This window comes from Falco punctatus (assembly GCF_963210335.1).
Source record: "Falco punctatus genome assembly, chromosome: 6".
Classification (NCBI taxonomy): Eukaryota; Metazoa; Chordata; class Aves; order Falconiformes; family Falconidae; genus Falco; species Falco punctatus.
The window spans coordinates 82,861,016-82,887,974 of NC_137585.1; the positions used below are offsets into that span (position 1 = coordinate 82,861,016).

Genomic DNA, 26,959 nt, shown 5'->3' on the forward strand with positions numbered 1-26,959 from the left:
ACTAGCCAACAGCCCATGCAGCTGTGTCCCACCTACGCTGCCTACAGCCGGAGAGCTCAATGTGGGAAATTCCTCTCTAGACTTACAGAACTTTTATTTATTTCCCCCTCCCCCCATAAGAGTAGTAGAACAAACGTCCAGAGAGGTCACAGTTTTCATCCTTGGAGCTGTTCAAATTCCTCCAGATGCTCAGCGGAGCTCTTACCCACGCAGTCAGTGTGGCCAAGCAAGCATGTCACCTCACTCTACAGCAGATGCTTTATAAATGGCCCAAATGAGCGGATGACCTAATAAATGATCTGACACACGCTAGCTTCAGCTGATCAGATCATCACTAATTAAATGGGAGTCCAGACAAGTGTGTCCAAATTTACAAGTCTTACTGAACCTGTCCTCTTCCCAAACTTTTCTTCTTGCATGAACAAACTGCTCTCTCCGGTTACATAAAAACATTAAAATTGGCTAATTCATTTCTGAATCACTAGTTAAATCCAAGACAGTATCTGCTACTTCAGCATTACAGCCCTTGAGATGTTACAAAGCCTCTTCATGTATCAAGTACAAGAAATAATCCTACTGTATGGATGGTTTTGTAATTTACAGTAATTAGGTTCATCCCCTGCAAATTTTCTGTTCTTTTATTTGTAAAATGTAAGACAGGCAGCTGCAGTGCACTGCAGCATTATGAAAACAGATTCATTCTTAGCACGAAGGTCACAAATATTGTACAGTCACTAAAAAGTCTGACACAAAACTTTACATCCCTCCGATTCCATCCTAATGCAGGTTACAAGACACTGAAAGGGGAGCATTTTATTACACCCAAAATACCAGATGTTTCTGGCATGACAACAAGAATGCAGCACGCTCACAACATCCACAACAATCTACAACACACATAAAGGGAATAACACTTCAGGACCAATGCCTCTTGCTTCAGAAAATATATTCTGTGTAAACCAAAATTTGGGAGTTTTTTTGTAATAGTATTTCATGAATTATTTAACCATAAACACTATCAAACAACAGAGAAATACGGAAAGAAACCAAGATTCTGTGAGCCTTCTGTAAACATCACCTCAACTATTGACAAGGGAATTTTTCCCCGGTATTTGATCTCCGTATCTGCTAATGTTTGGAGCTAAGGGAATAATGCACATTCAGCCTAAACTCAGAACCTCTAACAACCAGATGCAGGACTTTCAGGCATATTTAGCCACACTGTATTGCTTCTATGAACAAATGCTACAAAATAATTAAAAAAAAGAAAAAAGATTGATGACTATGTGGCTTATACACAATGAAGTCCCAGAGTCACATGTTAAAGAATAAATCCAAAAACTCCACAAGCCATCTGGTTTAAAGCCAAGTATTTTTCTTCTCCACCCAGAAATCTTGTATAAACATGAGAATAGTACATTACTGTTCTTTCAAGATGAACACACCTAGCAAAAATCAACAATTCCCTCTAAGGCGGATTCACAGACACATTTTACAAGGATACATTTGCAACCTGTCCATTTCTGACAGCAGTCAGAAAGAATACCTATTTCTGGACAGGAGACTGAAGGAAATAACAAAAAAACCCAAAAGAAGGTATTTTAGAATCTGGTCATGAGCTGCTATTGCCACACACCTAGTTTTCAGTGCAGCAGTTCCCATTCATGGTGGTATAATCGCACCCAAACAACACTGAGGTCCTTTCATTGCTTCCAGGTGTCACGGTTTAACCCCAGCACCGCTCGCTCACTCCCCCCGCAGTGGGATGGGAGAGAGGATCGGAACAGGGAAAGTGAGAAAACTCGTGGGTTGAGATAAAAGACAGTTCAATGGGTAAAGCAAGAGACACACACATACGCAAAGCAAAGCAAGGAATTCATCCGCACTTCCCCTCAGTTGCAGGTGTTCGGCCATCCCCAGGACAGCCGGGCTCCATCACACGTAACAGTTACCTGAGAAGACAAACACCATCACTCTGAACATCCTCCCCCTTCATCCTCTTCCCCCAGTTTATATACCGAGCGTGACATTCTGTGGTATGGAACATCCCTTTGGCTGGTTGGGGTCAGCTGCCCTGGCTCTGCTCCCTCCCGGCTTCTTGTGCACCAGCTCACCGGCACAGCATGGGAAACCTGGAGAGTCCTTGATGCAGAGTAAGCACTTCTCATCAACAACTGAAAACATCAGTGTGTTAACATTATTCTCATACTAAATCAAATACACAGCATTGTAGCAGCTACTGAGAGGAAAATTAACTCTGTCCCAGCCAAAACCAGGACAGCAGGTTATCCCACTGCTCTTGCATCACAGGCCAATTAGTAATTGCTCAGCTGTAAGCTCAACAGGCATTATAAAGTCAAGTAACAAACAGATTTGCCTTAAAACACTCATGTTTGATACCAGTATTTAAATTATCCAAATCTTTCAGATGCCTGTTCCTTCCCTAATATCCAATTTTATCATTACAGTCATAAACAGTAAGCTCCCATCCACCAACAATTTTGTAATTCCTATTAATTTGACTAAATTAGTATCGATGCAGAAAAGCAAACCCAATGCAGTTTTGGGTGGTTTTTTTTAATTCATGTACCTTCACAGGCACTGTTGTCAAAACAGGCAAAATCAATTAAATTTATTTTTGAAAAAATGTGAATTATCAGGAAACACTATACTACCCAAACTAAAAGTATACTGAATTCTGAACAATTATGCCAAAAAACTACCTGACAATTTTCCTTCGCTAACCCTCCTGCAGTTTTCTTAAGTCAAAACATTCAAGCAAGCACATTCATCGCTACCAGTAAGGGAAAATCCAGATTGCCTCCCCCAGAACAAATTATCTGCCCTTTCATCTGCCTGTCCTGATGCCACGTATTGACTCCTCTGCTAATACTTAGCCTGCTCCTCGTTTAGTCATCCGGAGTGGGAGATCTGCAGGCGTTGCTTCTGCACCTGGAGCTTACCCCCAAGCTGCCCACTGGCACAGGACAGAGGAGCTGTAACCTTCAGCCTTTAAGAGGGCTGTTTTGCCTGCAGAGCAATCACACCAGCAGTTTCATCAACTTTCTAGCAAAGGATAACTGAACCTCTAGGCAAAACTGAGGGACCTCCAACCTGTCCCCCTTCCTGAGGGCATTACTCCTCTCTTGCAATAAGAGGTAGGAAAGTACGTTCTATACATCTTCCCAAAACCAGACAACTACCGTATCATCACCCTGCACAGCATCTTGCCTCCAAAATTCTCATTCTGACTGCTACTGACGACCACGCCGAAACTCACATGCCAGCCATTTTACAGTTTCTGCTTGTCCTCCTCTACATCTTTTATTGAGTTCATAGGTACCTTTTACAGAATCTCACAGTACTGCTTAAAATTCAAGATTTGCTGATTTCCACGACATTTAAGGGATCAAAAGCATTTCCACTCCTCTTCAGACTAAACCAGTTTAGCCTAGTACTCTGCCTGTGACAAAGGCACAGCAGGTTCTCTAGAGGAAGACACAAGAGCCTCTTGATAGACTGGAGGCAATTTGCCTTAAATAAAAATTTCATCCTGTAATAAACAGATGTAAGTTTAGACCTTCAGCCATAAAGTTCAAGGGCCTTGAAAGATGTTTTGATAGCAATTACAAATTAGGATAGCCTAGTCCTGAAAATTAAAGTTTTTTGAAGGTAGGAAGAAGTTTAGAAAAAAAGATCAATTCCTTCCTCGCCCTGAGCAACAGGCAGGAAAGCTCCTCCTGGCACCCGCTGCACAGCAAGCAGGGGGCTTCTGTCCAAACAGTATTTCACAGCGAGGTACACGGCTGAGAACAAACTGCACGGGTAAAAGCCTTCAAAATATATCAACCAAAAGAACAAAGCTTGGAAAGTGTCTGACAGACCAATCCCACTGCAAAAATACTAACGAATAAATGCAAACACGGTAAGTGCCAAAAGATAGTTTTCTCCACTTGCAGGATTTGTTTAGTTTGGGGTTTTTTGTTTTAAAGACAAGCTACCCAAAGTTTTAGTCACCGAGTCCAGCAAGTTATTTGCTGCTAGATTTGCTATTCCTCAGTGACAGCAAGCACAGCTGAGAAGGCTTCCCTCCTGGAAACTAATTATCAGAATTATAATAATCAGATGACATTATCTCAATTACTTCATTAGAAGAAGTGAGGATGGGAGTTGCACTGCTGCAAAGCATATCATGAAACAGCTGCATCTCGTAATGTCATTGAGTTTCAAGACAGCTGTTGGAAAGAAAAGGAAGACAAGGGACACACAAATTTTTACCAGTTTTCCCTGCTTTCATCAGGTCTTTAAAATGCCACTTCCAAGGAAAAGCAAAACAGTGAAATAAAGGGGAGTGAGGAAGTGTCTCTGTCCAGAAACAAACCTAGAAATCTAGACCAAATGGCTCACTAGGCCCAGTGAAAACCCAGCAAGTTTTGAGTATTGCAATAGTCCCTGTTCTTCCTTACCTATTTTATTACAATGACTGGCTCCATAGCCATGCCATGTTATGTTCCTCCAGGCAGCTAGGAGGAGATGACATCTGATGTTTGCACACTGATAAAGACAGGAACCTGGGGGAGGGGGACAAGCCACTTTAGCCATTTTCAGATCTGTATAGATTAGGAAAAAGCATAAAATTGTATCGTGTTTTTAATTCTGCACCAGTTATGTTTTAATTACTTGACTTCTGCTTAAAGGGAACAGACAATAAAGTTTTCTCACTCTGCCTGATGCTGGCAAACTTATTCAAGAATGAAATATTTAAACTAAAATGTTAAAAGTCTACCAGCCACTTTTTAGTTTTTTCCCCCTGCTGCCTTATCATTGCAGAGTAGTATGATTTTTCTCGAACTCTATCACTTAAAAAGCCTAAGGAACAATATAAGAAATGTTTATTTCAAAGTGTTGTATAATGTCAGTATTAGCATTTCATTTCAAATCATGACTCATGGATATTCATTCTGAAAAGCCATAAAATAAAAGCACTAGGAAGCATGCAGTGAGAGACCAGGACAATAATGAAAACAAGAATGGAAATCAATAAAGAGAAAAAGAACTAGAGCAGTGGGACCTGGACCATATCACAGACCATAATTCACTGCTGACTAACTTAGACTGAATGCTAACGAGTGAATGCTGGCAGGAATGCATTTGATCAAAACCTACCTGACACAGCGCAGAGCTCAAAAGTCAAATCAAGCAGGTCTCTCTGAAGCTACTGTAATTAGACCTTAGCAGTGTGACCATTTTTTGTTCCTTTCTTAAAGAAAAAAAGAAAAGAACAAAACAGTCTCAAAGCTATCACTCTCTGCAAATAAATACTTAGTTACTACTTCACAATATATTCACAGTGCATCTAGTTCTGCAAAACCCCACTGAAACGAAAAAAGTTCACTTGCTCGCACTCCCTAAAGGCCAGGATCTGAGCAGGGCATTGCAGGCACGTGAACGGGAAGAGGTTAAGTGATTCCAGGACAGCACACATATTTAATAACACAAAGACAGATGAGATAACATCAGACGGTTGGAAGAAACAATGAAAGGAAGTCAGCTGACAGCCTCCCAGCCTTCCCCTGACAACAACCACGCTCAAAGGCAAGCCTAGCAAAAATGGGCCAACAGGGGAATTACCGGAGTAGAATGAAAGCTGAGAAATCCAGACCCAAGGGAGAATAACGACACTTTCCAACATGGACCCCTACAGGTCTCCACATACAGAGTAGTCCCTGCTGTAATGGGGAGTGTGACCAGGGAGCCTGGGGAAAGAGGCTGGCATGTCACGTTGGCACCACAAAGCAGGAGAAAGCTACAGGCAGCAAGGACAAAGTGCCTAATTGGTAGGTTAATATTCTTCACTGCCCAGTTCACCTCCAGTCTGCAGCCAAGAAAAAATAACCAACTGCTCTCACTCTGTGTGGGCAGGTGACAGAGTCGTTCCTTCCATCATATTTAACCGTAGGGGGGAAGCTGCAGGTTTCTCCTCTGACCAGCTTAGGACCCATCGCAATCCAATGAGAAGCCACCCATCGGCCACAGTTTATGTGCAGTTTATTTTCTGTCCTCAGATCTTTCATTTAAGTTCACACAGAAGGAAAACTACTGCCTTACCTTGAAATAAAGCTACCACTAAGTTCTTTGCAGGTGGTTTGACAAGTTAAGGAGAAAGATGAACTGTAGCTTTCTGCTTATAAATGAAGTGGTAAACCGTAGGAAGAAAATGCAGAGTCTCCAGATGTCTATTTAAGCCTCTGATGAGTTAACTCCAGTGAGGTACTCAATCAACCCATCAGCATCTGAAGTGACACCAAAGGCTTAGTCAAACCTGCTGGAGTGGAAAACCTACATCTTTTTTCCTCCCCAAAACACTGCATAATCTAGAGGTTGGGGTTTTGTTTGTTTGTTGTTTTTTATAATACCCACCTGCTTTAAAGGGAACTTTTCTAAAGTAACAATTCAGTTTTGGAAAAAAGAATTTGGACTAACCTTGACACATACAATTATCAAGTACCCTGCCCTCTTGGATCACCAGGAGGGGCTGGGCTACAGATCCTTAGATGCTCAGCACAGGCCTTTCCCATTTAAGTTGGGTGTAAATTCTTATCTTTTATCCTGCAAAAGCTGCTTAAGAAAATTTCAGTACACACTGTACTGGTAATTTATGTATCTAACCAAAAGCAACAGAACAGGATTCCCGATCTCCATCCCTCCTACTGTCACAGAAAAAAAAATAATATGGTATGATTATTAGGAACATGCCAGAGGAACAGAGCTGATGCTCCTGCACAGATATTGCATAGTGAATTGGGACGGGAAGGGGCGGGGGGGTCTTGCTATTCTGGAGATGCAATTTCCTTTCCAAATTTCAGATAAAAATCAACTTTCAATATTTCTGTTATTTGCAAAGTGATGGTAGAGGGCCAATACTTAGCTATCCTTCACATTTTGCACAGAGGGGTCCAGCTCCCAGCTAGGCACTCTTTCACCAAGACTACCGAGCTAATTTGATAGGATGCCTCTCTTCCCCTTTCTAAAGCTTTTCTTCCTTTTGGTGCAAAAGAACAGACAACACAATTCTGAACCAAAAGAAAAAAACACCCATGGTGTTCTATAAAATCCAGTGTAGCTGAGGAGCGTGAGAAGCGGAAGAGAGTTACAGTGAACGAGGTTTGCTTACCTTTGTGCAAGTAAACCTCACTGGAACAAGAATCAGAATTTCAAAGTGATCCACTTGGACCCTAGCACAACTGCAAGCTCTGCTCCCACGAAGCACAGAAATAATGACTGACCTTCAGAATAATTCACATTTACAGTGTTTGTACCAGCTTTTCAAAAAATTATGGTTACTTGTAAGGGCTGAGTAGGAGTAAGGCAGACAGGCCGAGGCTCCTTGCTACTTTCCAGCGTTGGGAGATGACTGAATTATAGCACCACAGGCAGGATAAAAGATGAGGTAAGCCCAGAAGTCACTCATCACTGTGCCCTATTCTACCACAAAGCTGTGGTGTCAAAAGGAAGTTAGGAAGGCAGCACAAATCTATGTCTTTTGTCCTAGAAAACCCCAATGTATATACATGTGAGTGGGTCTCAAAACAAAAACGTTGGCTCAAGCATGCAGGATATTTAGAGGGAAGAATTAACTCCGCACGCTGCAGTATAATTGCACCATTATACATGATGTCTGCTACAAGCATTCAAGTCATATGCAATAGCACGGTAAAATTCTCAAGCCTAGACACGTTCTATAGAGAAATCAGCACGTCCTGACCATTTAACCTGTGGTCAATGAAAACCTTGACCTAACAGATGTTTATTAAACTCTGCTCTGCAGCGTGCCAAATGTGACCAGGGCAGAATGCCAGAAACAGCCTTTTTAGAAGCTTATTGGACGACCTGGAACTCAGGAACTTTTGATAGCAGTTGGGCTAAAATGAATTTAAAAGGCGGCACACAGCAATGCCGTGACTGAATGCGTATGAACCGTGCCACTGAACAGTCTTTGTTCTTTATCACTGCAGCACTTAATTACTTTGAGAGCTTGCTGATATGCATGGTTATTGAACATGAATCCAGTCTCAGCAGTCTGTATTTTGTCAGAAAGATCTTTTCAGCCTGGAAGCTGAGGAGTGATAATTTATTCTCTACGTCAAGGCATTAAGAGGAGTTAAGTCAATTCAGTCGCGTAGACTGAAGAGTTGAGAGACCTGAATAAGGCAGCATGGAAGTTCTTTACAAGAGTCTGAAAGTTGTCCAGCATCGCCCAAAGAAACCTCCTTCCCAAAGAAGGGCAGCAGGTCTCTATATTCAGAGGAGCACAGACTCCTCCAGAGAAGGATATAAAAATAAGGTTGATTATCAGGGTAACAGGGCAAGATCTGACCCAGAATGGGAGGATTAGTCATACAAAGTCACAGAATTATTTAAAAGATGATAAAATCAAGTAATCCATTCACTTTATATTCCTGCTTTCTGGCTAACAGAATGCTGTAGATCTTATTTAGACAACAGTTAATACCGCCACAAGGGTTGGGTGTGGGTGGGGGGTGAGGGGGAATAACCCATAAAAGTGTGAGGCTAAGCAGTAAAGGAGAAATAGCAGGCCTCTGGAAAGGCAGCTGCACAGTTCTGGAGGGCTGTACCTGCAAATTAAACATAAATGCGGTATTCCATACTTGTTACGACAGAGGGAACTGGAACATGACATTGTAATCCTCCAGCTTTGAAGACTGATTTTTAAATTCAAGGCTGGGATGCACTAGCACACAGAGTGGCTAGGAAACCTGTACTGGAAAACACAGCCGGTGTGGGAGCTGCAGTAACAGAAATGGGATGAAATTCAGCATCCCACACCTCAGGTCAGGACTCACAAGAACTTCTAAGAGATTTTCATTCTCCTCAGCTGCTCCAAGCTGAAGGCTCAGATGCACTGTCTCAGCAAATCCCCAGCGCTGTGCTAACGTGAAAGGCGACATGAGAAAGACGATGCATTAATTCCAGCTGCAAAACATACAGAGAAAGGCTGTTAGGATAATCGGAGGAGAGAGGCCACTGCCTGAGGGATGGTTCAGAGCTTGGATTGTTCCATATAGCAGAACGAGACACCATCCTCTATCAAATCCTTCAGGAAAAGAAGGAAAAGCTGTTATTTTAACTAAGGGGTAGAGCTGACAGAACAGCAAGTGGGTATAAAACAAACTGCGTATGTATTCAGTCAGGAAAAAGAAGTCTCACAACTATTAGAGTAATGAAAAACAGTAAAGATACCTACTAACTGCTCAGAAAGAGACAACGGATCTCTTTTTTGGACATGAGACTGCGTCAGCCCAGGAGGTCCCTTCCCTACTACGATCCACAGTAACTTGTTTGGGTGTTGGAAGATATTCATCAGCTTTGCAGTAATTTTGCAGGATTAGCTTTCTATCCCACAGCAAAGCAATAGTTTTATTCAGCAGTGATATGTGCCAGGGTGCTTACTAGGTGTACCTGAGGCACAGTAGCTTTGTTAGCCTAACTTACTACCCATTGTGTCAAAAGCAAAGCATTTAATTAAACAAGTACCACTAAAGGCACAAATACATCAGGCAGAGCTGTTTGGCACTAGCAGTGCTATTCCCTGGTAACTATTTGTGATTCAGAAAGAATCTTCTCAACTGGCAGGTGGATAAAATACTAGTTTTAACACAACTACTGAAGGGGAAACCTACTGATATCCTATTTATGCCACCTTTCAGAAAAAGCCTTTATTTTGGTTTGTAGGTTGTATGCATAAGTTGTATGCAGGCAATTTGCAAACGCACACATGAAACTGCTTAGAAGCTACTGCATCAGAAACGGTGTTCCTAACTCAGCCCATCTCAAAGCACCCACAAGTTTATGACTCCTCTTAAAAAAAAAAAAAAAAATAATGCCATGCCCTTTTTAAAACTGTATTAGTTCAGTCCATTCTGATCTTTCTCACTCTTCTGAACTGATTGCACAATTTACTTGCTATAGGAAAAAAATCAAATTATTTCAATGTTTTATTTGGCGTAAAATTATTAAGCTTAAAAGTAACAAGCAACTTACAAGCATTTTGATAGTTTTATAATTTTGATAGTTCCCCAAGTTCCGTTTTATTACTATTCATATGAACGACTGTAGTGAATAAGTATTACCTGACAACCTGCCTTCAATACACAAATGCACATACTGTCCAAGGATGGGTTCACTCCACTGACAGAATGACTTAGTTTCTCACTCTGAATTCTTCACCTTTTTTGAAAGGAACGGTTACAGGCTACCTGCCTTCTTCTGATGTTATGCAATTCTGTTCATTTTCTAGACTCTCCAGCACTATAGATTGAAATGGATTTGCAATCGCTGCCCATCTGTACTGCTCAGAGCTTCAACATCTCACACCTCTTTACTCAGTCTCTCAGCCTACATATCACTCCAGCTATTATAATCGGTATGCATTACCACATTTATCTTATTAGTGCTGAGGCAGCGTGATTCCGATCACTGATATGAAGAAGCTGTTCCACTCTAACATCATCACTATTAAAAATAAAATGAGCCACATCATTTTTTTTCCCCAATAGTGGCTTATAACTGCTGTGTTAGTTGCTCTATAGCCTCAGTAAAGTCAGAATGAAAAAAGGTAAGAGCTGTCTGCACAGTTGTGCAGTGCAGGGCATAATTTTTTTACTTTATTTTATTTTGAACCACACAATCAGGATAGTTGTTTTCTTGTTGGAACTAATTACTTTTCTACTGTAGGCAAAACCATACAAATTGAATCAAATTAGGAAAACAAATGATCCTTTACACTGAGAACACATATGCTATGTTTCAATCCAGAACAAGTTTCTGCAGCCGAGGTATAAATCCATTCTCAAATACAAACCCAGATCAGATATTTAAGTCTTATGCCTGTAAGATTTACAGAGCATAAACAGCAAAGTAGAAATTCAGCATACTGATTTCAACAGGGCACACTCTGAGCTAGCCCTAAGGAATCAGATCAGTTCTGGAAGCTCAATATTAAGAACAAATAAAACCTCTACTGTTAATAGAAGCCATAGGAACATCTTTGCTTCCTTATCACCAGGTTTAGGAGTTTCATGTTACATGAAGTAACTACCAAACTGAGCCAAGGCAGAAACACAGATCTGCAGGGTTTGGGACGTTAGGTTTGGGTTGGGGGTTTGGGGTGGGGATAGGGAGTCGGTGCTGATCATTTTTAGAGAAACTAAATGGCATTTTACTATTTTTGCAACACAAAAAGATGTTTCTGAAGAAGTAGCAGCATTAAGTGACTCGTATTCAGTATTTTATGCTAAACATGTAGTTTCTTTAAAACAGATCGGGCCATAACATTATGGAGCACTCATTCTACTCCCCTCCTATCTCTACCTATAGCTTTATTTCCCTCTCTCATGCACACATACACACTCACACTCTCTCTCCCTTCTTTTATAAATAGCCATACATACATGTATTTTTCACACCCCATAGGGAACGTGGCAGAACCACAGCACACAGGGAAGCAGGGATGCACCACCAGCAGCAGGACGCCCCTGCTCAGTCGCACAGCACGGTCACGGTCTCACTTCGAGCACACACAAGTGCATTGTTTCCTCTCTTCCAGTATATGAATACATTCAGAGTTACAGCACACAGCCTTATGGGACCAGAGAGATACTAATCAATTTACTGAGGCCCAGAACAAGCAAAAGATGCTACGGAGGATATGGATATTTCAGTTCTGAGTTTGCTCCCTCTGTGAACAGAAAGCCCATGTAAAGGGGGGGACCCACTACAACGATCACAGATCGATCAGCAAGAGTTAAATGTAATGCCTGTCTGGAGGGACACCACACAACAGCGGGTAGGTCTCACTGCCTAATTCCTTAAAGATGCCTATGTCCCTTTTGGCTGCTTCCATCTGTACCCCAAAGCTTCAGGGCACCTCCAGCCTCCAACCCTGGCCTCCAGCAGATGCTTAGAAGCAGCACAGAAAATGACACTTCGGGTTCGATGCTTCTAAGCATTTATAGCTTTTTTTATTCCTAATCCAAGTTCCTATAAAGAATCATAGCACAGTTTGGGTTGGAAAGATCACCTAGTTCCAACCCCCGTGCCATGGGCAGGGACACCTTCCACTAGACCAGGTTGCTCAAAGCCCCATCCAGCCTGGCCTGGAACACTCCCAGGGATGGGGCAGCCACGACTTCTCTGGGCAACCTGTTCCAGTGTCTCACCACCCTCATCACAAAGAATTTCTTCCTAATATCTAATATAAATCTATCCTCTTTCAGTTTAAAAAGATTAGCCCTTCTCCTACCACTGCATGCCCTTGCAAAAAGTCCCTCTCCACCTTTCCTTGTAGGCCCCCGTTAGGTACTGGAAGGCTGCTGTAAGGTCTCCTGGAAGCCTTCTCTTCTCCAGGCTGAACAACCTAACACTCGCAGCCTGTCTTCACAGGAGAGGTGCTCCAGCCCTCTGGTCATCTTTGTGACCCTCCTCTGGACTTGCTTCAATATGTCCCTGTCCTTCTTCTGTTGGAGACCCCACAGCTGAACCCAGTACTCCAGGTGGGGTCTCACGAGAGCAAACTAGAGGGGGACAATCACCTCCCTCCACCTGCTGGTCACACTTCTTTTGATGCAGCCCAGGATACAGCTGCTTTTCTGGGTTGCAAGCAGACATTGACAGGTCATGTTGAGCTTCTTGTCGTCCTGCATCCCCAAGACTTTCCCCTCAGGGCTGCTCTCAACCCTTTCTCTGCCCACCCTGTGTCTGTGCTTGAGATTGCCCTGACCCATGTGCAGGACCTTGCACTTGGCCTTGCTGGACTTCATGAGGCTTACGTAGGCCCACCTCTCAAGCCTGCCAAGGTCCCTCTGGATGCCCTCCCTTCCCTCCAGTGTGTCAACCGCATCACACAGCTTGGCATCATTGCCAAACTTGCTGAGGGTGCACTTGATCCCACTGTCTATGTCACCAACAAAGATGTTGAACAGCACTGGTCCCAGTACAGACCCCTGAGGAACACCACTCATTACTAGGCTGCACTTGGACATTGAGCTGCTGATCACAGCTCTGAGCACAACCATCCAGCCAATTCCTTACCCACCAAGTGATCCAACCATGAAATACGTTTCTCTCCAAGTTTAGAGACAAGGATGTCATGCGTGACAGCGTCAAGTATCACATCTGTTGGCCTTCCCTCATTCACCAACACTGTAACCCCGTCACAGAAGGCCACCAGATTTGTCACACACTATTCGCTCTTAGTAAAGCAGTGATGGCTGTCACCAGCCACCTCCTTATCTTCCATGTGCCTTTCCATGTGCACATCAAAGTACCTGAGGATCACGGCTATTTAAAACATTTCAAGTTTATAAATTAAGGAGTGCCCAGTTAGGCAGGAACACCCAAACGCATGCCCGGATAAAACTTAACCTCTTATCAGCCCCGTTAAAGAACTGTTTAAGATAAAAAGAACTCCTGAATTGGGCTGGATTTTTTTCTTTTTTAAGGCAAGATAAATCCTTAAACTTTCCATTTTTGTTCTATCAGATGTAACTTTCAGATTGCTATTTTTTCAATAACATAGAAAAGAGAAAAATCAAAGTCCATTTGGTGGCCTGTACACTGGACAGCCAACAGCTGCCACGCATACACACGCTCCTAATCAACACAGAGAGGATGCTGCCCAAAGGCCTTCTCCAAGCATTAAAGACCTCACCCAAATGTATGAGCAACAGGTTATTGCAAAGCCGAGCATTCAAACAAAGTACAGTTTATCAGTATATTTCATAAGCAGGTTCCATTGAAGACATACATATAAATCAAGAGCATTTGATATTAAAATGGAAATACTATTCCTATTCTGCAGGTCATTCTGCTCCCATTAATCCCTCCATCAGCACTAGAAAGTGTAAGCACAGCGACCTCTTGCAAATCAGTTCAGGTCTGTCTGTGGGATTAGATTCAGTGGATGGCACGGGGTGTCACAGTATTTTCCAAGGGCACTTTATTTGCTGTCTGAAGATACTCTTGAAGATTATTTCTCAGTCATTAATCATGCATTCCATTTTTTATAATCGGTTCTTTTAATTAGTGTCCCAGGCAGCTTTGCTGAGGATCCCACACTCCTAGTAATTAGGGGCAGTTTGTTGCCCCTAATTAACTCCAGACACAGAGAGACTCTATTACTTTGTTACTTCAGCAGTTTTTACGTTTGCATTGCATATTCTGTCCTGCTTTACTGGCTCAGAAAGGAGACTGCCCTGTTGTGCTCTGTCTCTCATTTAGGTTCCATCTCTCTTTCTTGACTCTGTGTTAGCTGCTGTTATTTCAGATCTCTCCGACTCTCTGCAGTCACGTCTACCCTGGCCAACTGTGACACCAGGAAAGTGCATCTGTACAGCGCAACTTTTCACGCTGAGGACCTAACACCCACTCTAAATGCATTTCAGGAGGCTTTACCTCAGCCTGGTTGCACAGATTTAATGTGCTCCCACAACACAACTTCTGGTTTACCTTTGCCCACACACAGTCATATTCATGCGGTCCAAACCAGTACTCTGATCCACTAAAATAATGATGCAACTGGTGATGTTGTCACTGATTAAGTGCATTACCTTTGGGGGGATGGTCTTACTTTTTAAAGGTGTCTCAATTATCCCAGCAGATCATACTTCTGCAGCTACTGGACCGTAGCCATGACCACTGCACATCAGCCCAACACCGTCAGGCACCGATTAGCAAAACACAGCAGTGAGATTCAGAAATGGATTTTTATAATACGGGAAGAACTCTGCCAGCCTGTGCAGTCTCCTTCCCTTGTGTGCTGCTCTGCATAATTAAGTGCACTTGTAACAGATAGGGCTTGTAACACAGCAAGAGGGTCATGCATGGAGGCTTTAACCAGTTTACCGATTTTATCATATCTGTGACCTCCTGAAAGCCATTCCAGACTGAGTTCTGACTAACAGTTGTAGTGAGCAAATTAACGTGTTAATAATCTATTAGAGTTTAAATGCCCAGAACACATAAAACAGCTAGTGGCTTAGTGAAAATCTGAATAATTTTGTTGCCATTTTAAATAAATAATACTTCTCATTCTTCCATCATGCTTTTCGCCAACAGACATCAATCCGTACTGAAGTAGCAGGAAGACTGCGGTAACCTAGTTGCTCCAATGCAACCCTGAGGAAGAGCCAAGCAAAGACCACAGGTAATACCTAGCCCTGTTCAGTGCACCACTGTCCTTCCTTGCGATTTAGAAAGTAAAGAGGCCTTAAAAATTCCACACTCCAGCCTGTGGGAGCTGGGGGCAAAGAGGGGTCAAATGAATATTCATCTCGCTGTAACAGCAGCCCTGTAAGGCACTAACTATCCTACAGACAGCATGTCCAAGCGAGAGCTGCACACAGAAATACTCACAGACTGGTACTAGTGGGTGACTGATCTGCACATCGAGAAGATCACCTTTAGATTACATGGTTAAGAATGACATTCTTAACTTCCTTTTCAGCAACACATGAGCAAAATATATCCACAGGCTGCCAGAACTCCCAATTCTCAGATTACCTTTAGAGGGTATCTATTTTTTTTACATTCCAAGTGGTAAAACAGAAGGCTTATATACACAGAACATAGCTAGTCATTTTCTAGTGTTTATCATGGAAAAAGGCCTGGAAGCATTAAGTAAGGGTACCTAAAAACTTGGGTGGCAGAGAAAGACAACTTTAGAAGTTGCCCCTTAAAATCTCAAGTGATATTTTTAAAGTAATTGAATTTGAGAGCTAAAGCAAGCTGAAAAGAAACCAAAATCATATAAATCAGATTGGCAGAATCTGTATCACAGAATATTTAAGCTAAAGTGCTTCTAATTACTTCACAACCACATACTAGCACACTCAGAACCTCCACCATTTCTAGCATATACGTGGTTATGAGAATGATACTTCATTTGGGGTTAAGTCACCACAAGCTGAATTTAAGTGTCCACTCAGGCAAATACTCCAACTCTGCAAGCTGAAGATTACTAGAAAAAAAAAAAAATTTGTAATGGAGTTTATTAACTTCCATCTCCAAATAATACCGCTATTTGCTGCTCTTCAAGTCCCACTGGTAAGAGACTGAAAAATCCTCTGCCTTTTAATGGCACTGTAGGAAGGAAGACAGTCAGAGGGAACCGATTGCTAAGATGATTTAGCATTAGATCTATACCAAACCAACACTTCTTTATTTTTATTTCTTTGCTTTGCTTATGTTCCATCCATAAGATTAAAAAAAAGTCCATATTAATATTTTAACACTAATGCATATTTGATGTATTAAACAGTTGGAAGGGTGAAACATTTGTAGAAAACTTTTGAACAAGAAACAGCCGTTAGTACTATGCTACAAGGCCTCAGAATACATAATTTCAAAATAAATGTAGGAACGTATGAGCAACAGGCACAAACTGGGGAAACTCCTCAGCAAAAGCCAGCAAGATAAGTATTCGGCATAAACTGCCTGGAGGTGATTTTTTTTTCTTTTTTTTAAGAAAACTCGTGAATACACCCTAAGAAAATCCTAAACATATAAAACAACTGCAATCTTCTGCAGAAAAAATATCTGAGACCATGAAAACACTGTTTTCCCCAATGCACTATGTCCTGCCACTCTGATTTCCATGGACTTCAGCTTCCGAACACAAAGCTTCTCACCAACTCTTTGTCCTTGCTATTCTGTATTACACTGTCATGGATATTGAGACTACTTGCTTTTTTCCAGCTTAATCTTTATCTCTTTTTCCTAGCCAAATATCTTTACTGCAAACTCTTTTCCCCAAGATATTCATCCTTCATTTCTCTTTCATACTGAAAAGCCTAACTCTCACAACCAGTGGATTTCTCTGCTACGAATTCATTCCTCTTAACTGTGTCGCTGTCCTGGTTGAACAGTTCCTCTACTCCAAAATTAATTCAGTTCCACATACTTTCTCAGTATCTCCAACTCAGTCCATCAAACTCTCCGTCACCAATTTCCATTTCTCCCCTAGTCTTTGTAGATGTACATCATCTCTTTGGAGATCTCACTTAGACACTATCTGAGCTCTGTCCTTTCCTCCACATCCTTGTCTGCGCCCCAAACAAATCTACTCAAAGTTCTATCCTGAGGATTTTTTTTTGTGTGTATACATTATCACTCAAAGTACCCCTCCAGCACTTTCATTAAACAGAAGCTGCCGGCCTCTATTTCCAAAACCCCACAGCCAAGAAAATTGAACATAAATGAATAATTAATGTATGAGGGAAAAATGGAAACAGAGCTGGAGAAAAATTCTTGTACAATCACCTTCTCTTCTTCTAATTTTTCTTCACCGGGTCATGCACTTAAGGTAGTACACTGTAGCTCTTTCTTCACCACAGTTCATTCTTCACAATGCTGTTAATTAAAGCTTTTCCCCTTCCTGACAGGAAAACCACTCAAGAACATTCTTAAACTTACCCATACAAGTAATCACACTTGAAGAGAAGCATATGCTCTATCTCCTCACTGTAAAATAAATAAGAACCAGGAAAAAAAAAAAAAAAAGTCTTTTGGGCAAGTACCATCAAGTTCTAGAGAATTTTAAACAAAAAAATGTAAAGCCTTCAATGCTTATGGCTGTGAAAATAACCTTCAAAACACAAACCTAAGCTGATGCAGCCTGGTACCCACATGCAAACACTCTGTCTCTCCTGCTGCTCAGAGATTCCCCCACACAGCAACAAACTGAAAACTGCCTTTTCACAGCTGCTATTCTGAAACCTGGGGGAATCAGCTGCAACGCACAAGAACGGCGCTGCTTTCAGTTCGGTGCCAGCACTTCTAGGCAGAAGCAGGCATTGGAGATAGGCACCAGGCAAAGGGAACAGGAGTTCAGCAGATGCTGTTCCTCTCCCCGCCTCCCCTCCGGAATGGCAATAGCTCAAAACCAAGAAGTCTGAGTACCAGACCTGAGCATGCCACAGCCACCAGCAGGCAGCAAGAGCAGTAAGTTGGAAAGAAATACAGGAGGCATCTTTGCAGCCACTGTACCAAAAAAACTGTATGAAAAGAGACTTAAAGATTAAAAAGTTTTAAAACCTCAGAGGCTGGCATCCAGTTCAGACAGAGTAATATACTAACTGGGGCTCAGTATGACTAAATATAGGACCAGGAGCCAAGGCTCAAAGACTAGCACCCCACCACACGTCCCTCCATCAGCAGAGGAGAGCCAAGCACCTTCCTAAAAAAAGATGCATCATCCCATCTTCCCCCATGGACACCTCTTGGGTTGATAAATGGAAAGCAAGTTTTGTCCATGAGCTTTGCAGTTCTAGCAAGCACACGAATAAAAGGGAAGCAGCAGGAAACAGGGATGTGTTAAGCTAGCAAAGTAGGAGACATCTACACACAAAAAAAGAAACAGGGATTAACAGGAAAGCAGAACACAAACGCAGAGGTACACTAAAAAAAAGCAAAACAATGTATACTGAAAGCAAATTCAGGATGATACTCACCAGTATTAAAAAGAAATGGTACAAAGCCAGAAAGAGAAAAAGCAAGTCTAATGAGCAGCGTGAAAATGGAGAGGTGATTGGTTAGCAGTGTCCCCAAACATGAACTAGTGACAACAGGTGTGCTTGGGGAAGGGTGCAAATGGTAAGTTTGCTTATATAGAAATAAATCATTCAATGAGAGTCAACTAGCAACCAACAAGTATTTTCTGCTCTGGCAACATTCTACAGTTAAAGACAGTACACGGTAATGAGTATTTTGACATATTGCCCCTCTCCACATACAGAGAAAGGAGTATGGTTTGGGGAGGAAAAGAATATTTTCACCAGCTTTGTTCTTCCACGGCAGCAGCACGTATGCTTCTCAGACAACGTCAGGACAAGATGAGCCGATCTGGTATTTCTGCTTCCCTGTCACCAATTACCAACGGTTCAATTGCTCATACGTTCCTTCAACATATAATGTGAGAATAACAACTGACTGCAAAGGGTGAGAAATGCAAGGCAGCCCAGCCAGCCAATTCCCCTGCACTATTCCTGCAGAGATGGCAACAGACAACTGATCCCTCAAACTCCCTTCCTTGTTGGCTGCCCTGCAGAAAGAGTAAGTAGTCTACCTCAAGCACTTTGAATAAGTTATTTGCCAACATAGTTAACACACTTGTCAAACTGCACAGGTGACAGAAAGAAACAAACAACCTGAGGTAACACATTCAGAAAAAAATAAATTGTCCCCTCAAATAATAATAAGTTAAAAATAATAAAATTTCAAAGGCAAGTATGGGTAAAACAGGCAGGAAAAAACAAAAGAAGCAAAAAAAGAAACCGATGAATTTTTCAGCACAGTAAACTAGGTTTTCAGACTGTCCCTACATGTCCACTTCGTAACACTGCTGCTTACAAAAGCTTCATTTTCCCAGCACATTGTCTCACACCGACCAGTGCTGAGCTGGTGGGGTAGCAGCAGAATTTAATATTAAATGAAAACTCTGACAGATTGTCATTTCTGCAGTGGCACTGGTAACTAGAAAGCTCTGCTTTTCTCATCACCCTTCAGTGCTTCTTCAGCCTCAGCTGACTCAATTGCCCATTGTGAGCAATGAAACCTACTGCAGGCAAGAACAACTTCTTGCCCAAAGACCAAGCTCCGACTGAGGTAAAAAGGTATATTTGCAAATAATCTTGTCTCAACACATATAGAGCTGTGTAGGCCACTATCTTAATGGGCTTTGACGTGATTTACCAAAATACTCTATACTCACTTGACTGAAAACAAAACGTGGCTCAGAGCATCATGACAAGGTGTTATCAAGGTGTTTGTGATGGGGGAGAAAGGAGGCAAATAAACTTGATTTAAAATGACTTTCTGAAAGACTTCACACCAAAAAAAAAAATCATTATTTGTAAAGGAAATGTTGAAGGTAGGAATGGAAGACATGTTCCTAGAAAGTTCTCTAGCAGAATGTTGACCAGATGGCCAAGTTTTATAGCTAAGCTCTTCCTCTGAAATGTGCCTATAGAGTTTCTGGCAACAATGGCTTTGGATATACTCTCCTTGATACCTCCACAGTGGGGAAAGCAGCATTCTATGAAGGAGGCTCAGAAGGCAAGAGACAATTTTTCTTTCCCAGAACATGCTCAGCCATTAAATAAGTAGATATATATCACACCAGCTCAAAAGCAAGAAAAAGTGGGGCTTGAGGCAGGAGAAATAAAGACGTTGAGAATAAAACTGTGATCCAGAGAATGAAGTCCGTCACTGTAACCAATGTTTTCCTGATAAAGTTATTTAGTGGACCCATGTAATTACAAACCTCTCCTTTAGAGGTGAAGTCCAAGAAAAAGGAAAGAAGAAACTCATGGAGTTCAGATGAAAATAAGTTACTGAGTATTACCACTCCCACTTTTGAGAATTAACTAGAAGTCAGTGTTTTTGATCTACTCATGATTGAGCAGGTAGACAGAAGAGAAAAAATGAAAGGAAGAAAGGTCTTCACGTATTCAGGAAGTAAACTCATGGAGTTGTGACTTCCAAACAGACAGCTCAATTCCTTCGCTGCTTATCACCTATGAAAGCAAGACTTGGAATTACCAGCTTTGATGTACTAAGCCTTTCATGCACTACAAAATCTTGTTTAGCACAGGAGCATTTTACTTCTCCCCCAGTCTTGGGTTTCCAATCAAGTGTGACCACTTGATTACTAAATTTTAAAGTGTTGAGGAAGAAAAACACGGGAAGAACACCTTTTTTGTTAGTTAATTGCAGCATTTCACTGTTCCTTCCTTCCCCAGGAACTTTAACTCTGATTCATCTCCCAGATACAGAACCTGCCTTTGGCACACACACACACCAAGTAAAACTGAGTATGTACATACAAGTGTATGACCGGTTAGTATAAACCCCAGTCACCAGGGCCATCATCTAATCACTGACTCTGTGTACATTCACATACACAACTTTACCTTGATGGAAGACAGCCACACAGGGAATGAATTTCTTTTCACCACCTAAATCCCATTCTATGGATAAATTCCATCTGCTGGTCTGAGATTCGGTTTGGCTGGGGTAGGAGAGAAGGAAGAGGAATGGGATTAGTTAACTATTTTCTTCTTCTCTTTCACTGGACTAGAAAGGAAGAGGAGTGGAGAAGCAGAAAAAGAAAGATGCTGAAATACATTCCAGAGGACTCACATAAAACAGTGGAAACTACAAATGTGTGACAAACACCTCTAAACCAGGGACGGAAAAAACTTGCTTGATAAAATCATTACATATAATGCATCGATGCATTAGTATTTCTCTAAAAGTTTGGAAGACACATGACCAAAGTTCCATAAATATCTACAAGTACATATCAGTTCTGCTCTGTAAAACTAACTCCATCTTTGTCAGGATCTGCTACCTCACCCTGAGAACTCATGCCATGCTTCAGTTCCGTATCTCCAATACTAGCTTATTCTTCCTTCTCCACCACAGATCTACCAGTAACCAAAGTACGACAGGATGTAATAGCAGGTCACCAACTAACTCCGAACAGTTAAAAAGAGTATTTCTTCCATATATCCTACCGATTAAAAAAAAAAAAAAAGAAATAGAGACAGATTATAAAAGTAGAGACAGATTATAAAAGTATGTGTTTCAGCAAAGTCTGGGCTCAATAACATTGTATTTGGCATTAATAACAGTTAGCGGAGTTGATGGACTCTGGTGAATTATGATAGTTCTTTTTTTTCTTCAAGATTGATTATTTTTTTATTATTATTGATCTTATCTATCACAATAAAGCTGAGCTAATTTTACTTAGTTAGAAGAAAGAAGGATGGGAAGGGACAACAGAGGAGTGAAACACTGCCTGAATTTACAATTCTTTATGATAAGTAGCATAACTCAGTCCGTTAAGTATAATGGTTTCAAGATACCATATAGTACATTCTAATCTGATACTGAAGCACGAACATAAGCCATCCATATTGTAAACCATTTCCTTACTTGTATTACAATGCAATTGAGGGTATTTGATATGTGAATTCCATCTCATTCCCTTACTGGATAATATGTTCCACATTAAAAAAGAAGCAAACTGCATTCTGCAATATTTGCTCAGCAATATGCCAAATGAACTGGCAGAAGGAACAAATTACTTCTGCTCTCAAGTAGGGTGGATACTATTCTTAGGTTATCAGAAAGACTGGTGGTGCAAAAGCATTATGAAGAGTGCACAGCCAGCCAGAGACAGGCAGACCGGGCTGAAAGCTGGAACCACAGAGCATCAGAGGTACTGGTTTGAAACCATACCTTGAATCACTTATCCGCTGATGCTGGACAGGGCATGCAGTAGTTAAGGGCTCCACTTGAGTAACACAGGTAACGAATCTCAGTACAGCTCACAACGGACAGCCAGCCACATGACAGTCAGATGTGAAGCAAAAGAGCAAGAAATTAAAGGACAGTCCACATCCGTATCAGCTCTTGACAGTGAGAAAATTAATTCAGGAATAAAGACAGACTTTTACCCGATGGAATATGAGCTCAGCTATCACACAGATAAAAGGGTCTTACTACAGGGCACAGCGTATGTATGACAGGTGGGTGTACTCTCGTTCCTAAAGCTGACACAGGGCCACTGTGCAGCACAGAGTGCAAAAATTAAGAGCGCAAGGGCTCCTTCGTATGGGTCTCAGCAATCCTTAGCTATCAAAGCAGGTTTTCTGAACTCTTAGAACTCAGGACCAGTTCTGCTACCCTATATTCAGTAATTCATTGAGCAATATATCAAATTGTCAAGTAAGACAAAGGATGTTTATGAGCATTTCATTACTTCCAGAGAGAAGTACAACTCCCAGTGAGAATTATTTTTTGTTGTCTTATTTAAAAACACTAATTCCTGACGAGCAAAAACCAAATCATCCTTGTTCTGCAGCTAAATTCCTAAGAATGAAAAAAATCTTTCTACATGTAATAGTTGAACCACAAGTCAGAGTTCACTTAAAAACAGTAATCAGCCAGAGTAACATTTAAGTTTAGGTATCAAGTAAATTCTGTCAGACTGTTCCTTGCTCGTATTTTAAATCCACAACCGTTGTATTTCTGTATTCACTGCACATCAGTAATCTCTTTTCATAGATCTTATTAATAAAAATAATTAACTGTAGCTATTTTTAAAACCCAGTTCCTATGCTTAGTGACTGAGACCAGAGAGAACTTCTAAATGTTCACTGTCTTCTGCAGTTGACGGCCACAAGTTGTTACCTAGAAGCTGAGGAGGAAAATTTCATCCAGAGGCAGGCAATGCACCACTGGAGCAGGTCATGCAGGCCGGCAGTGGGATCTCATCTCCCCTGTTAACACTACATCAGGTCAGCTTTGGCTTTGTCCAGTGGGAAGTCACACTTAGATGACCTCTAGATGTCCCTTCAAAGTATCATTTCTATGATGACTCTGTTTTGGGGTGAGGACTCCTCAGTGGGGTGGTGAAAATTCTCATTTCGCCAGATTTTCTTCAGCTTCCTGCTTACAAAATGGCTTTATACAGGCTCCACAGTTTAAGCACTTAACACTTGATAAAAACAAAATGCTCTTCCAGAAATAATCTTATTATTACCACCGCGTTAACTTGTCGGAGAATTTACTAAGCACAAATTACCTATAGCAGGCAAACATCTACGGCTGGATTTTACAAACCCTTAGAGATATGGATTGTAAAAGCCAAGTGAGATTGGATTCTTTTTTGTGTCCTATCACTATCCCTCTGGAAAGTGATGTGGAAAGGTCTGGGGTGGTGGTGGTATTTTTTTCTTTTCTGTTTTAGTTTGGGTTTGTTTGTTTTACTAAACTGAAAGTATATTAAAAAAAAAACAAACACACACACACATATTTCTTTTTTAAGCAAACATTTGAAGAACAGCTTTTAAGTGGTTATCTGGAAACGCAGTGCCTTGATTCAAAACTTGAGCATTCTACCTGTTCAACAGCTCAAAAGTAACAGAGAGCAAGCACTGTGACAGCATAAACACTAGCCACGTACCTGCCAGCTCTCAAGAGCTTGTCTCTGATATACAAGATGCAAACAGTAATTCTGGTCAAGCCTTCGCTAGAAGCCCATTCTCATCACAAACACGCATGTTAATTGCTTTTCTCTGTACGGAAAAATAATTAATGAAACAAACCGTTTTTTTCGTTCACCTCTGTGCTACGGCTTAATTGGCTGGAGTTGGGTACAGATGGTCAGAATAGGACTCGCAGGAGGCACCCCTGGGAGGTTTAACCCCATCCCTGCCTCCCTCCCGCAGGGCCGAGCAGCAGAACTCTCCCTCCCGCCGCGGCGCGGCCCCAGCGCCCCCACACCCGCGCCCCGCGCCCCCCTCCCCTTCGCACGGCGACTTCAGGCGCAGCTCCGCAAACTTGACAAGACTTCACCCCTGTCGGGCGACGGATTCCCGGGCACACGGGCTGGTCTGGCGGAGCCGCGCCGAGGCCCAGCGCGGCAGCGCCCCGCGCCCACACCGCCCACACCGCCGCCCCCCCCCCGCCGCGGCGCGCACGGCTCAACCTGTTGAGTCCACGGCGGGACGGCCCAGCGGGCGCGGGAGCCGCGGCCGGGCGGCAGCGGGGGGGGCGGGGGGGCTCACCTTCTGCTGCCGGCGGGCCATGTCCGTGGGCTGCTTGGCGTTGAAGGGGTGCGCGATGCACCTCGCGATGAACACGTAGAGCTGCAGCCGGAGCCGCTTCTCCCGCTCCTCTCGCTGCAGGCGCTCCTGCTCTTCCCGGCCCTCGCTCAGCACCGAGGGGCTGGGGCTGGGGCTCGCCGCCCGCGCCGCCCCGGCCTCCCTGCCCCGCGGGTCCCGGGCCGGCGCCGGCGGCAGCGAGCGCGGCGAGCCGCCGCCCGCCGCCACCAGCACGTCCCGCCGCTCCTCTTCGAGCACCTCATCGGACTCCTCCTCGCTGGAGGAAGGGTCCAGCATCGCGCTCGGCGGGCGCGCCCCGCGGCCGGGCGCGGAGCGAGGCGGGCAGCGGCGCGCACCTTCCCGGACACGTCGAGTTTACACACCGACTGTTTCCGAGCGCCGGCGGCCGCCGGGCGGGAGCGGGGGGGCGGGGAGGGGAGGCGGGGTTTGGGAAGGGGGTCGAGCCTGTGTTGCCGTGGGAATTGCTCCGAGCGGCTCCCGGCGGAGGCGGGGCCGGGGCCGGGCGAACACCTCCGCCTGCCCCGGCGGGGGCTGCGGCCAGCAGGTGGCCGGGCCGGGATGGGCGGGGCCGCGCCGTGCCGTGCCGCGCCGTGCCTACCCCGGCTCGGCTCGGCTCGGCTCGGCTCGGCTCGGCTCGGCACCGAACAGCGCCCACACGGCACGGCTCGCTGGCATCCGCTGCCATGTAGTGTGGGGGAAAACGAGGGGCATCTCAAACGGCTTCAAAAAGAAGCCACGGGCCCCGGGCCTCTCAGGTGGGGAGCGACCTGATGCTCAAGCCCGCCTGACTTTCCCAGGATAGTTTGTCGGGAGCCCGCTGTCACACATAGGTAGTTCGCAGCGCTCTGACATCGTTGTTGTGGGCTGCCTGTGGACCCAGCCAGGCTCACGTTAGCCTGGTTATCTTCACCCTCACGGCTGTGAGAAACATGCGGGAGCCTGCCGCTGTCACGCTCTGAAATGAAATAAAAACCGCTTTACTGTGTGCAAGCTAGATTCCTAGAGTCTGACTGGGGCCCCTGAGGGGAAAGGCAGCCCTGCCGGGGGTGGGCAGGCACATCAGATTTCATGTGGATCAACGGGTCCATCCCTCACTCCTTGCACACCCGGGCACGGTGGTGCCGCTGCCGGGGAGGGTGCGGGAGCTCCCGCAGAGGGCCGGGCCGGGGGTCGGGGGGACAGCGGCGGCGGGGACGGACTGGCTCGCAGAGGGGCCGCGTCCCTGTGTGCTGCTTTGAACCCCTGGTAAGGGAGGGCCTGCGCGCACAGCTGTATCTTTTTTGTTTATTTTTTTAAATTATTTTTATTATGCTTTGTTTATTATTTTTCCTATCATGTTTCTCATGCCGTGCTGAGAGACAGGAGTAAAACGTCCCAGTGCGTTTTATTTCTTTCCAGTACAGCCTTTCTAGATTGTTTCTCAACATCTACAATGATAAAACTTCTGCCTATGAAGAAACTATCAGAATGCATAAAAGAGCTGGAAAACTCTACAAGCTATTAATGCAACTTTTTTTTTGGTTAAATGGCCTTTTGGAGGATAGAAGCTAGAAAATGTGAACATTTTCTAATAGTGGTGGGCTTGCATTTTTCGCTTCCACTTTCAATTCTCCGCGTTCCCTCCTGCACACGTGTGGCGGTGCCGAGCGCGGGCGCTGCCTCTGGATCCCTGCCAGGGGAGGGGGAGAGTGCGGGGGAGAGCCCCGCTGGCCAACGCACCGGCTTCCTTCGGAGCCTGGGTGCTGAGTGGACCAGTCGTCTAGAAACAGGGGGGGGGTATTTATGTGGCTGCCTGGTGTCCTTAACATTGATTCCTAACAGTAGGCAAAATTTGTGAAATGCTTAAAGGCAGTCAGGGAAAAGCGTGAATGTCAACCTATTGGACACCTCCGGCCACAATTCCTTAGTGCAGGAATTGCTAAGGCCCGTGTTCGTGGGTACCACCGTCACCAGTCACACGTCAGTGCTTGTGTTCCCAGTGTATCACTGCAAGTAGCACCAGTCCTGTAGTAGATAAGAGGTAGTTCCACAAAAGATATGGAACTGGTTACTGTAAACCACTTTTCCACTGAGAGGAATACAATACGCACTCAGATTTGTGGGTGCCTTTTGCAATAAATTGTTCTTATCCTAATGGCAAATAAGAGTAAAGTAACTATAAAAAACTTGCCACCAAATATGTGCAAAGTACCAACTGGGATATGAACTCTGAGATTTCAGAAGTCAGGTCCCAAACATTTTTAAATGTA

The 26,959-nt window shown here is 43.5% G+C and overlaps 1 protein-coding gene across 4 annotated transcripts in view; it reads right to left on the reverse strand.

The window, feature by feature from the left end:
• CADPS2 (calcium dependent secretion activator 2) overlaps positions 1–25,372 on the reverse strand; it is a 327,139-nt gene extending 301,767 nt beyond the window's left edge. For all 4 annotated transcript variants that reach the window (XM_080393905.1, XM_080393904.1, XM_080393903.1 and 1 more), the window contains exon 1: positions 24,654–25,372. In XM_080393905.1, coding sequence (XP_080250031.1) covers positions 24,654–24,986 — 333 coding nt within the window. In that variant the 5' untranslated portion in view covers positions 24,987–25,372. The remainder of the gene's footprint in view (positions 1–24,653) is intronic.
• Positions 25,373–26,959: the final 1,587 nt, after the last annotated feature.